Raw genomic sequence first — 12958 nt, 5'->3', positions numbered from 1 at the left:
CTGTTTACAGTAAATGGCCTGAAGGCTTCAGGTCTTGTGATGATTGGGTTGAAATATTAAACATGAACTGAAGTGCACCTGTACTTGATATTCCAGAATGACTGGTCTCCACAAACGGTGTCAGAGTGTTCAGCATTTTAATGTCTGTTTAAGAGGGTAATTAACCACATACCCCTCATTAACCCTGTTTTTAGAGAGACAGTAAACCTAGGCAGTTGAATATTTACGTTACTGTGGTGATGTAAACCTAGATGGAATAAAGTCATTATATAATTGTTATATTCTGGCTAACACACTGTTCTTTCTAAGCAAGTCTTCTCAGATTCAAAGATACTGCACATAAAAGGTCGTGATTTGTTGTTGATTTCTATTTGTTAATATTTCTGTTGTGGAGACACAATGTCTGTGCAATTTGCCTAATTTGTAATGGAATTAGCATTACCGTAGTTCAAAGAGCAGCACGCACTATTTTTTTCATTTAATCACGCCCCAAGACGTCCACCAATGAAATCATTTTTCGTCGGTGTGGATGGGAAGTAAACAGTGACCAAGAACAATTTTCACGATAGGTGTTTTTATTATTGTCATTTAGACATTTATTAACACGGGACTTGGTTGATCGATAGTACGTTATTTAGGCAACGCTAGATAGCTTCTAACGTTAGCTAGCTAACAACAATGGCTATGGGTTTTCACACTCAAATGGCCTCCATTATGGAGGTGCTAGCGAATGCAGCCGTGGCAGAGATCTGTAAACTCGTAGACGACGACTATGCAGTGTTTCGTTTGGAAATTTCTCAAAGCCAAAATGAAAACAGGGCATTGCGGAGGAAACTGCAGCTACTAGAATTGAAGGTGGCACGGGAGCGCGCAGAGAGGACAATCAGAGAACGCATCCTCGTCAGTAGTGACAAGATCCTTGACCGATACAGAGGAATGGCAAGAGGTACATTTTGCCCCGTTCCCCTCTGCGCATATTGGATAGTATGCAGTAATTCCCCTGATTACAACTTAGCTATCTTTCAATAAGTTATGAGACGTGTTACCTAACAGACAGTGTCAATAGTGTACAATTGAGCATTGACAGTACCTAACCACCTCTTTTCCCCCAATCACTCTCAGGTGAGGGACAGCTCTCTGGAGGCCACAGGAGCTTTGTGAAGCCAGCGGGACACAATACATGGAGCGATGACCAACAAATCACTGTTGATGAGGGGAGTGGAACCTCAACCCAGCACGTTATTGTGATAGAGGTTAGTGTAATAGTATTATATCAAAATTACAGTACCTCAAATGTGTCCAGTTTTATTTCAGAAAGACTCCCCTCAGCTATTCACTTGCTAACATGCAACATCCTCATTTATCTGCCATAGGGGAGCATGTGAGACTTCCTTAAGACATTATCCAATTAAACTCATGTACCGACAATAACCTCTTTCTTATGTCAGTCTGCAGATGCAGAGGCTGCAGGTTATGGAGGATCGCCTCTGGTCAAGCAGGAGAGGACTGAAGCAGAGGACCCACAACCCAGCAAAGACATTCAGACTGGAGCAACGTCTGGAGTGGTGCTCCCTGTAGCCACGGAGGACCTATCCACCGTCGCTGCGCCTCAGCCCAGAACCCGACACAGCATTACGGAGGTCAGTGGAATGCCAAACGCCATCCTCAAGTCAGAGACAGAGACTTTAACTGTAACACAAAGGCTTTTACACGCAGTACCTGACCACAAGTCAGACCCAGGGAGACTGGGCTGTCCTCCTGCCCCTGGCTCAGAGTATTTACTTTACGGTAACCCCAGCCCGAGGACTGTTCATTCCCATCGGGACTCAGGTGACGCGTTAGAGACTGGCAGTGATCCGTCTTGTTCTTACACTACAGAGATGGACCCTGGCAACATGCCCTTGGGTTTAGAAACACACACTGATCTGTCTAGAGGGGACTGGAACCGGTACAGTAATAGTGTATACTCTGAAGGGTGCCTAGATAAGAAAGAGGCAGGTCTGGTCGTAGATGAAGTGACCATGAAAGTGGAGGGCGACGTTCCTCCAACATGGAATGCAGATAATCACCTAGGAGATAGACACTCACAGGGCAGAGATTTCTTAGATTGCAACGAAAGCTTAGAGACAAATCCAAATTTTGCAACCCACTCCCCTTTACACGTGTTCGGGGATTGCAACCCAGTGTGTACGTTGATGAGGCATTCCGACTCAGACAGCCGTGTCCTTTTCAATCAGGTATTGAACTCAAACGATAGGGCTAGAGCCCAGGCTCAGGGAGGGGGTGCCATATCAGGCAATTGTAAAGAAAAACGGTTCCTCTGCATGTTCTGTAACAAAGGCTTCAGCAGCCCCCAGAAGGTGGAAATCCACCAGAGGGTCCACACAGGGGTGAAACCCTTCAGCTGTACCAAGTGTCACATGTGCTTTGCCCAGGCTAGTGACCTTAAGAGACACCAGAAGGTCCACACAGGGGAGAAACCATTTGGCTGCCACCTGTGCCGGGCCAGTTTCTCCCACTCGTTCAACCTGAAGAGGCACCAGAAAGTCCACACAGGGGAGAACCCTACAGCGGCCCCCAGTGTGAGAAGAGGTTCTCCCACCAGCTGAAGATGCACCTTGAAGGTCCACATGGGATAGAGGCCGTTCACCTTGATGCACTGTGGGAAGAGGTTCTCAGAGAGGAGCAACCTCAGGATACACCTGCATAAAGACCCCTTTTGCCCTCAGAACAGCCACAATTCTTCAGGCCATGGACTCTACAATGTGTCAGAAGTGGTCCACATTGATGCTGGCCCATGTTGACTCCAGTGCTTCTCACAGTTGTGTCTGGTTGGCTGGATGTCCTTTGGGTGGTGGAACATTCTTGATAGACATGTAAACTATTGAGTGAGAAAAACCCAGCAGCGTTGCAGTTCTTGACATTCAAACCGATGCGCATGGCACCTACTACCATACCCCATTCAAAGGCACTTAAATATTTTGTCTTGTCTGGTCTCCCTCTGAATGACACACATACACAATCCATGTCTCAATTGTCTCAACGCTTAAAAATCTATACGGATTTGAAATGGATTTAAAATAATTGCATCATCTATAATGGTAATGGCAGAAATAGCAGACATTTTCTAGAGATTGACAACATTTATATCCGTTCGACCGGTGGATTTTTCTTCGGTCTAATTTTCTTTGTGACAAATTAGGACGTAAACTGTTTTTCAAAATAAATTGCAGAATCATTTTGAAGGTACGCGGTGCACGTGATGTCACCGTGTAACAATAAAGCTCCACTCCACATTTTAATTCTAAATGCCTACTGCTTGCAAAATACATTTTCAACTGTAAAAATGTTTCTTTGCAGAACAAGGATTGTCCTGAATTTCAAGAGCGCCTGACTTGTTTCAACTTGCTTTTCTGGTTGTCTTTAAGTTTCACCATTCAATTATTTCAGATCGACAGGAGTGCACGTCTCACCATGGCACAGACCATGGCGATACATTGGCACTTGAGAGTTATTAGTATATGGAAAATATGAGTAAATTCTTGCATTCTATCCATGGGGGCTTTCGTAGACTACCTGAGACATGAAAGAGATAGGTGGGAGGGCATACAGGCTCGCCAATTTATTAATGCGCAATTTGGGTAAATGGGTAATGGAAACACTTCAACCACTACATTTTTATTTGACACTATAGGTTCTTGCGATGTTTAATTTTTTTTGAAAATGAAAAAAAAACAAACAGGTGACATCCATTACATCCAGGTGTTTCCATTTATCTATCTTGTGTCAATGAAGACGCACACTAGCAGGCAATTGTCGCATCTATCTTCTATGATAACGTTCTAAATGTCGACAAAAACAAATGACTGGACAAGTTAATGAAAACAATAGCTTTGTCACTGAAAGGACGTGTTCCTAAGGTGTGTTCACTCAGTGCATAAGCCTAAAGTCTGTTACATGTTGTGTTTGTACTGTGTTGGCTATATGATGTTCACAAAGTGCCTGTTTCATTACTTCCATTCAACTACTTTAAACTGCATTCAGAAAGAAAAAAATATTTATGTTTATGCAAGTCTTTAGTTGAGATGGGCATGTGTGGTTTTCATGTGGTTTATTTAAAACGTGTTCATGTTTAATAAACACAGTTGGACCTTTTCGTTTTAAGACTTTCATTGAGACTCTCTTTAGTATACATCACATCTGATCCCACCCTATTCTACATATACCCGACTGCGCTTGATAACCAATATACACTTACAAAATATGCCCACACACCTACTGTACACGTCAAAATAGCTTTGTCAGGATTTTCTGACTTTTGAATTATCATAGCTGACAAAGTTTTAACAACAATGAAGTTCATCTGTAACTACAGTATAGGACTCAAATGTAGTGGGGATGGGTAAACACTTTGGATCAATACTTGCAGACACCGGGGTATAAAAATACTTTAAAGTAATACTTTTTATTTTATGTTGGGCTATCTGTACTTTATTTATATTTGACTACTTTTACTTCACTACATTCCTAAAGAAAATGATGTACTTTTTACTCCATACATTTCCCCTGACACTCAATAGTACTTGTTATATTTTGAATGCTCAGCAGGACAAGAAAATGGTCCAATTCACACACTTATCAAGAGAACATCCAAATAAAATGTTATTGGTCACATACACATGGTTAGCAGATGTTAATGCGTGTGTAGCGAAATGGTTGTGCTTCTATTTCCGACAGTGCAGTAATATCTAACAAGTAATCTAACAAATTCACTACAACGACTACCTTATACACACAAATGTAAAGGGATGAATAAGAATATGTACATATAAGGGCCTCCCGGGTGGTGCAGTGGTAAAAAAATAAATAATATGTACATATAAATATATGGCCGTGCGGCATAGGCAAGATGGAATAGAATACAGTATATACATATGAGATGAGTAATGTAATATATGTAGACATTATTAAAGTGGCGTTATTTAAAGTGATTAGTGATACCTTTTATTGAAGTGGCAAAGGATTTGAGTCTATGTTGGCAGCAGCAACTCTGTTAGTGATGGCTGTGAGAGAGAAGCTGTTTTTCAGTCTCTCGGTCACAGCTTTGATGGTCATTCCTACTGCCTCGGATCTGGCGGACTTATTAAACACAAATGCTTAATTTATTTTTTATTTTGTTTCACCTTTATTTAACCAGGTCGGCTAGTTGAGAACAAGTTCTCATTTGCAACTGCGACCTGGCCAAGTAAAGCAGTTTGACACATACAACACAGAGTTACACATGGAATAACAAACATATAATCAATAATAAAGTAGAAAAATCTATATACAGCATGTGCAAATGAGGTAGGATAAGAGAGGTAAGGCAATAAATAGACCATGCTGGCAAAGTAATTACAATATAGCATTTAAACACTGGAAGGGTAGGATGTGCAGAAGATGAATGTGCAAGTTGAGATACTGGGGTGCAAAGGAGCAAGATAAATAAATACAGTATGTGGATGAGGTAGATTGGATGGGCTATTTACAGATGAGCTATGTACAGGTGCAGTGATATGTGAGCGGTTCTGACAGCTGGTGCTAAGTTCTAAATGTTTTGAATGGAGCATGCTTATTTAAGATGGTGAGGAAGGCACTTTTAAAGAATTACCAGGCATCTTCTACTGATGGATGAGGTCATGATATTCCGGCCAGGTCGATTAGAAAGGCCTGCTCGCTGAAGTGTTTTAGGGAGCGTTTGACAGTGATGAGGGGTGGTCGTTTGACCGCAGATCCATTATGGATGCAGGCAATGAGGCAGTGATCGCTGAGATCTTGGTTGAAAACAGCAGATGTGTATTTGGAGGGCGAGTTAGTTACAATGATATCTTTGAGGGTGCCCGTGTTTACGGATTTGTGGTTGTACCTGGTAGGTTCATGGATAATTTGTGTGAGCTTTAGAGCATCAAACATAGATTTTAGGATGGCCGGGGTGTGAAGCATGGCCCAGTTTAGGGCACCTAGCAGCACAAGCTCAGAAGATAGATGGGGGGCAATCAATTCACATATGGTGTCAAGGGCACAGCTGGGGGCAGAGAGTGGTCTATAGCAAGTGGCAACGATGAGAAACTTGTTTCTGGAAAGGTACATTTTTAGAAGTAGAAGCTCAAATTGGTTTGGTATAGACCTGGATAGTAAGACATAACTCTGCAGGCTATCTCTGCAGTAGATTGCAACACCGCCCCCCTTTGGCAGTTCTATCTTGGCAGAACATGTTATAGTTAGGGATGGAAATTTCAGGGTTTTTGGTGGTTTTCCTAAGCCAGGATTCAGACATGGCTAAGACATAAAGCAGTGAATAAAGCAAACTTAGGGACTAGGCTTCTAATGTTAACATGCATGAAACCAAGACTTTTACAGTTGCAGAAGTCAACAAATGAGAGCACCTGGGGAGTAGGAGTGGAGCTAGGCACTGGAGGCCCTGGATTAACATCTACATCACCAGAGGAACAGAGGAGAAGTAGGATAAGGGTACAGCTAAAGGCTATAAGAACTGGCCATCAATCGCTAACCAGGACAGTAATGGACCAGGCATATTGATATTAGGGAGAGGCATGCGTAGCCAAGTGATCGTATGGGTCCAGTGAGTGGTTGGGCTGGCTGGGGACACGGCGATTCAGACAGTTAGCAGGCCGGGGCTAGCAAGCTAGCAGTTAGCAGGCCAGGGCTAGCAAGCTAGCATAAGGGCCTTAGAGAGACGTCGCGATGGGGGGGGTCTGTTTTTGCCTCCTCGTGTGGTGACGTTGCTAGACCAGTCGTGGAATTAATAGGGTTCCAAGTAGCAGAGAAGTCCAATTGGCAAAATGAGTATAGTGGTTCAAGAAACTGGCCGATGGATCAGCTAACAGTCCAATATGTTATAGATAGCTAGCAGGCCGCGGTTAGCAGAATGGGCCTTCAGGGGACGTCGCACCTGAGGGGCCTGTTGGGATCCTCGGGCAGATTATGTCGGTATTCCAGTCATGAAGGATCGGTGGGGTTCCGTGCAGTTAGCTAGCTGCCATGATCCAGATGAAAAGGTTCAGAATTTGCGGTAGGAATCCGGGGATATGGAGAGAAAAATAGGTCCGGTATGCTCTGGTTTGAAACGCATTGTACGAACTGGCGAGAGCTTTCCGAGCTAAAGGTTAGCTGATGACCGCTAGCAGTGGTTAGCTGACTGATAGCTGATAGCTAGCTAGCTTCAGTTGAGGTATTCCAGTTCAGAGGAATATAGAAATTCTTTAGAAAAAAAACAGATCCACACCCCATTGGGTGAGGCGGGTTGCAGGAAGTTGAGGTTTAGGTGAAAATTACAGGCCTCATCTTTTTAAGTGGGAGAACATGTACAATTGGTGGCTGACTAAATACTTTTTTGCCCCACTGTATACATGGGACGAGACAAGACAAAGACATATGACTGCTCTGCCATCTTGGAAAACTCAAGGAGTTTTCATTATAAATGATGTCTGAGTGTGTCCCTGGCTATCTGTCGATTTAAAAAAAAAATAGCATTGTCATTTGGTTTGCTTAATATAAGGAATTTGACATTATTTATACTTTTACTTTTGATACTTAAGTATATCTTTGCAGTTGCAATTACTTTTGATACTTAAGTATATTTAAAACCAAATTGTCATGTTTTGTCATTGGTTATCATGTCTTGTCTCTGTGCTTCCCTTCTATTCGTTTCCCTCTGCTGGTCTTATTAGGTTCTTTCCCTCTTTCTATCCCTCTCTTCCCCTCCCTCTCTCGCTCTCTCTCCCTATCGTTCCGTTCCTGCTCCCAGCTGTTCCTCATTCTCCTACTACCTCATTTACTCTTTTCACACCTGTCCCCTATTTTGCCCTCTGATTAGAGCCACTATTTCTCCCTCTGTTTTCCGCTTCTGTCCTTGTCGGATCCTTGTATGATGTTCGCTGTTCGGTGTCCTTGTCTCGCCCTGTCGTGTTTTACCTTCTTCAGATGCTGCGTGTGAGCAGGTGTCTTAGTCTGCTACGGTCGGTGCCTTCCCGAAGCAACCTGCAGTCTATGGTCGAGTCTCCAGTCAGTCCTCGCTACTGATGAGTGGATTTCAGTTTTCCTGTTTTGTTTTCTCCTTGATATATCCAGGATTATTACTTTTGTCATATACTGGAATAAAGACTCTGTTTTCGTTAAGTCGCTTTTGGGTCCTCATTCACCAGCATAACAGAAGGATCCGACCAAGAATGGACCCAGCGACTACGGATTCTCGTAACACTGCCGTCGAGATCCAGGGAGCTATGCTCGGCAGACACGAGCAGGAATTGTCTGCTGCTCGTCATGCCGTTGAGACCCTGGCCGCTCAGGTTTCCGACCTCTCAGGACAGTTTCAGAGTCTTCGTCTCGTGCCACCAGCTACTTCCTGGTCTTCCGAGTCTCCGGAACCTAGGGTTAATAACCCACCATGTTACTCTGGGCAGCCCACTGAGTGCCGCTCCTTTCTCACCCAGTGTGATATTGTGTTCTCTCTCCAACCCAACACATACTCAAGAGAGAGAGCTCGGATTGCTTACGTCATTTCACTCCTTACTGGTCGGGCTCGAGAGTGGGGCACAGCTATCTGGGAGGCAAGGGCTGAGTGTTCTAACAATTATCTGAACTTTAAAGAGGAGATGATACGGGTTTTTGATCGTTCAGTTTTTGGTAGGGAGGCTTCTAGGGCCCTGGCTTCCCTATGTCAAGGTGATCGATCCATAACGGATTACTCTATAGAGTTTCGCACTCTTGCTGCCTCTAGTGACTGGAACGAGCCGGCGTTGCTCGCTCGTTTTCTGGAGGGACTCCACGCTGAGGTTAAGGATGAGATTCTCTCCCGGGAGGTTCCTTCCAGCGTGGACTCTTTGATTGCACTCGCCATCCGCAAAGAACGACGGGTAGATCTTCGTCACCGAGCTCGTGGAAGAGAGCTCGCGTTAACGGTGTTCCCCCTCTCCGCATCGCAACCATCTCCTCCCTCCGGCTCAGAGACTGAGCCCATGCAGCTGGGAGGTATTCGCATCTCGACTAAGGAGAGGGAACGGAGGATCACCAACCGCCTTTGCCTCTATTGCGGTTCTGCTGGACATTTTGTCAATTCATGTCCAGTAAAAGCCAGAGCTCATCAGTAAGCGGAGGGCTACTGGTGAGCGCTACTACTCAGGTCTCTCCATCAAGATCCTGTACTACCTTGTCGGTCCATCTACGCTGGACCGGTTCGGCTGCTTCATGCAGTGCCTTGATAGACTCTGGGGCTGAGGGTTGTTTTATGGACGAAGCATGGGCTCGGAAACATGACATTCCTCTCAGACAGTTAGGGAAGCCCACGCCCATGTTTGCCTTAGATGGTAGTCTTCTTCCCAGTATCAGATATGAGACACTACCTTTAACCCTCACAGTATCTGGTAACCACAGTGAGACCATTTCCTTTTTGATTTTTCGTTCACCTTTTACACCTGTTGTTTTGGGTCATCCCTGGCTAGTATGTCATAATCCTTCTATTAATTGGTCTAGTAATTCTATCCTATCCTGGAACGTTTCTTGTCATGTGAAGTGTTTAATGTCTGCTATCCCTCCTGTTTCTTCTGTCCCCTCTTCTCAGGAGGAACCTGGTGATTTGACAGGAGTGCCGGAGGAATATCATGATCTGCGCACGGTCTTCAGTCGGTACAGAGCCAACTCCCTTCCTCCTCACCGGTCGTATGATTGTAGTATTGATCTCCTTCCGGGGACCACTCCCCCTCGGGGTAGACTATACTCTCTGTCGGCTCCCGAGCGTAAGGCTCTCGAGGATTATTTGTCTGTTTCTCTCGACGCCGGCACCGTAGTGCCTTCTTCCTCTCCCGCCGGAGCGGGGGTTTTTTTTGTTAAGAAGAAGAAGAAGAAGGACGGTACTCTGCGCCCCTGCGTGGATTATCGAGGGCTGAATGACATAACGGTTAAGAAACGTTATCCGCTTCCCCTTATGTCGTCAGCCTTCGAGATTCTGCAGGGAGCCAGGTTCTTTACTAAGTTGGACCTTCGTAACGCTTACCATCTCGTGCGCATCAGAGAGGGGGACGAGTGGAAAACGGCGTTTAACACTCCGTTAGGGCATTTTGAGTACCGGGTTCTGCCGTTCGGTCTCGCTAATGCTCCAGCTGTTTTTCAGGCATTAGTTAATGATGTACTGAGAGACATGCTGAACATCTTTGTTTTTGTCTACCTTGACGATATCCTGATTTTTTCATCGTCACTCGAGATTCATGTTCAGCACGTTCGACGTGTACTCCAACGCCTTTTAGAGAATTGTCTCTACGTGAAGGCTGAGAAGTGCGCCTTTCATGTCTCCTCTGTCACATTTCTCGGTTCTGTTATTTCCGCTGAAGGCATTCAGATGGATCCCGCTAAGGTCCAGGCTGTCAGTGATTGGCCCGTTCAAGGTCACGTGTCGAGTTGCAGCGCTTTCTAGGTTTCGCTAATTTCTATCGGCGTTTCATTCGTAATTTCGGTCAAGTTGCTGCCCCTCTCACAGCTCTTACTTCTGTCAAGACGTGCTTTAAGTGGTCCGGTTCCGCCCAGGGAGCTTTTGATCTCCTCAAGAAGCGTTTTACATCCGCTCCTATCCTTGTTACTCCTGACGTCACTAAACAATTCATTGTCGAGGTTGACGCTTCAGAGGTGGGCGTGGGAGCCATTCTATCCCAGCGCTTCCAGTCTGACGATAAGGTCCATCCTTGCGCTTATTTTTCTCATCGCCTGTCGCCATCGGAACGCAACTATGATGTGGGTAACCGCGAACTGCTCGCCATCCGCTTAGCCCTAGGCGAATGGCGACAGTGGTTGGAGGGCGACCGTTCCTTTGTCGTTTGGACTGACCATAAGAACCTTGAGTACATCCGTTCTGCCAAACGACTTAATGCACGTCAAGCTCGTTGGGCGTTGTTTTTCGCTCGTTTCGAGTTCGTGATTTCTTATCGCCCGGGTAATAAGAACACCAAGCCTGATGCCTTATCCCGTCTCTTTAGTTCTTCTGTGGCTTCTACCGATCCAGAGGGGATTCTTCCTGATGGGCGTGTTGTCGGGTTGACTGTCTGGGGAATTGAGAGACAGGTTAAGCAAGCACTCACTCACACTGCGTCGCGCGCGCTTGTCCTAGTAACCTTCTTTTCGTTCCTGTTTCTACTCGTCTGGCTGTTCTTCAGTGGGCTCACTCTGCCAAGTTAGCTGGCCACCCCGGCGTTCGGGGTACACTTGCTTCTATTCGCCAGCGGTTTTGGTGGCCTACTCAGGAGCGTGACACGCGCCGTTTCGTGGCTGCTTGTTCGGACTGCGCGCAGACTAAGTCAGATAACTCTCCTCCTGCCGGTCGTCTCAGACCGCTTCCCATTCCTTCTCGACCATGGTCTCACATCGCCTTAGACTTCATTACCGGTCTGCCTTCGTCTGCGGGGAAGACTGTGATTCTTACGGTTGTCGATAGGTTCTCTAAGGCGGCACATTTCATTCCCCTCGCTAAGCTTCCTTCCGCTAAGGAGATGGCACAAATCATCATTGAGAATGTGTTCAGAATTCATGGCCTCCCGTTAGACGCCGTTTCAGACAGAGGTCCGCAATTCACGTCACAGTTTTGGAGGGAGTTCTGTCGTTTGATTGGTGCTTCCGTCAGTCTCTCTTCCGGTTTTCATCCCCAGTCTAACGGTCAAGCAGAAAGGGCCAATCAGACGATTGGTCGCATATTACGCAGCCTTTCTTTTAGAAACCCTGCGTCTTGGGCAGAACAGCTCCCCTGGGCAGAATACGCTCACAACTCGCTTCCTTCGTCTGCTACCGGGCTATCTCCGTTTCAGAGTAGTCTGGGGTACCAGCCTCCTCTGTTCTCGTCCCAGCTCGCCGAGTCCAGCATTCCCTCCGCTCAGGCGTTTGTCCAACGTTGTGAGCGCACTTGGAGGAGGGTGAGGTCTGCACTTTGCCGTTACAGGGCGCAGACTGTGAGAGCCGCCAATAAACGTAGGATTAAGAGTCCTAGGTATTGTCGCGGCCAGAGAGTGTGGCTTTCCACTCGTAACCTTCCCCTTACGACAGCTTCTCGCAAGTTGACTCCGCGGTTCATTGGTCCGTTCCGTGTCTCCCAGGTCGTCAATCCTGTCGCTGTGCGACTGCTTCTTCCGCGACATCTTCGTCGCGTCCACCCTGTCTTCCATGTCTCCTGTGTCAAGCCCTTTCTTCGCGCCCCGTTCGTCTTCCCCCCCCGTCCTTGTCGAGGGCGCACCTATTTACAAGGTACGAAAGATCATGGACATGCGTTCTCGGGGACGTGGTCACCAGTACTTAGTGGATTGGGAGGGTTACGGTCCTGAGGAGAGGAGTTGGGTCCCATCTCGGGACGTGCTGGACCGTTCGTTGATTGATGATTTCCTCCGTTGCCGCCAGGTTCCTCCTCGAGTGCGCCAGGAGGCGCTCGGTGAGTGGGGGTACTGTCATGTTTTGTCATTGGTTATCATGTCTTGTCTCTGTGCTTCCCTTCTATTCGTTTCCCTCTGCTGGTCTTATTAGGTTCTTTCCCTCTTTCTATCCCTCTCTTCCCCTCCCTCTCTCCCTCTCTCGCTCTCTCTCCCTATTGTTCCGTTCCTGCTCCCAGCTGTTCCTCATTCTCCTACTACCTCATTTACTCTTTTCACACCTGTCCCCTATTTTGCCCTCTGATTAGAGCCACTATTTCTCCCTCTGTTTTCCGCTTCTGTCCTTGTCGGATCCTTGTATGATGTTCGCTGTTCGGTGTCCTTGTCTCGCCCTGTCGTGTTTTACCTTCTTCAGATGCTGCGTGTGAGCAGGTGTCTTAGTCTGCTACGGTCGGTGCCTTCCCGAAGCAACCTGCAGTCTATGGTCGAGTCTCCAGTCAGTCCTCGCTACTGACGAGTGGATTTCAGTTTTCCTGTTTTGTTTTCTCCTTGATATATCC

General features: G+C 46.3%; 1 protein-coding gene across 2 annotated transcripts in view; it reads left to right on the top strand.

Annotated features, from left to right (window-relative positions):
* The first annotated feature begins 483 nt into the window (after nt 1-483).
* LOC124001609 (oocyte zinc finger protein XlCOF7.2-like) overlaps nt 484-12958 on the top strand; it is a 95937-nt gene continuing 83462 nt past the window's right edge. Inside the window, exons 1-3 of one of the 2 annotated variants that reach the window (XM_046308554.1) lie at nt 484-946; nt 1123-1253; nt 1449-1640. In XM_046308554.1, the coding sequence (XP_046164510.1) occupies nt 679-946; nt 1123-1253; nt 1449-1640 (591 nt within the window). In that variant the 5' untranslated portion in view covers nt 484-678. The remainder of the gene's footprint in view (nt 947-1122; nt 1254-1448; nt 1641-12958) is intronic. The other variant, XM_046308552.1, reaches the window with a different exon arrangement.

Source organism: Oncorhynchus gorbuscha, linkage group LG17, assembly GCF_021184085.1.
Source record: "Oncorhynchus gorbuscha isolate QuinsamMale2020 ecotype Even-year linkage group LG17, OgorEven_v1.0, whole genome shotgun sequence".
NCBI lineage: Eukaryota > Metazoa > Chordata > Actinopteri > Salmoniformes > Salmonidae > Oncorhynchus > Oncorhynchus gorbuscha.
The sequence above is the reverse complement of the archived record's forward strand: the minus strand, read 5'-3'. Positions and strand labels throughout refer to the sequence as shown.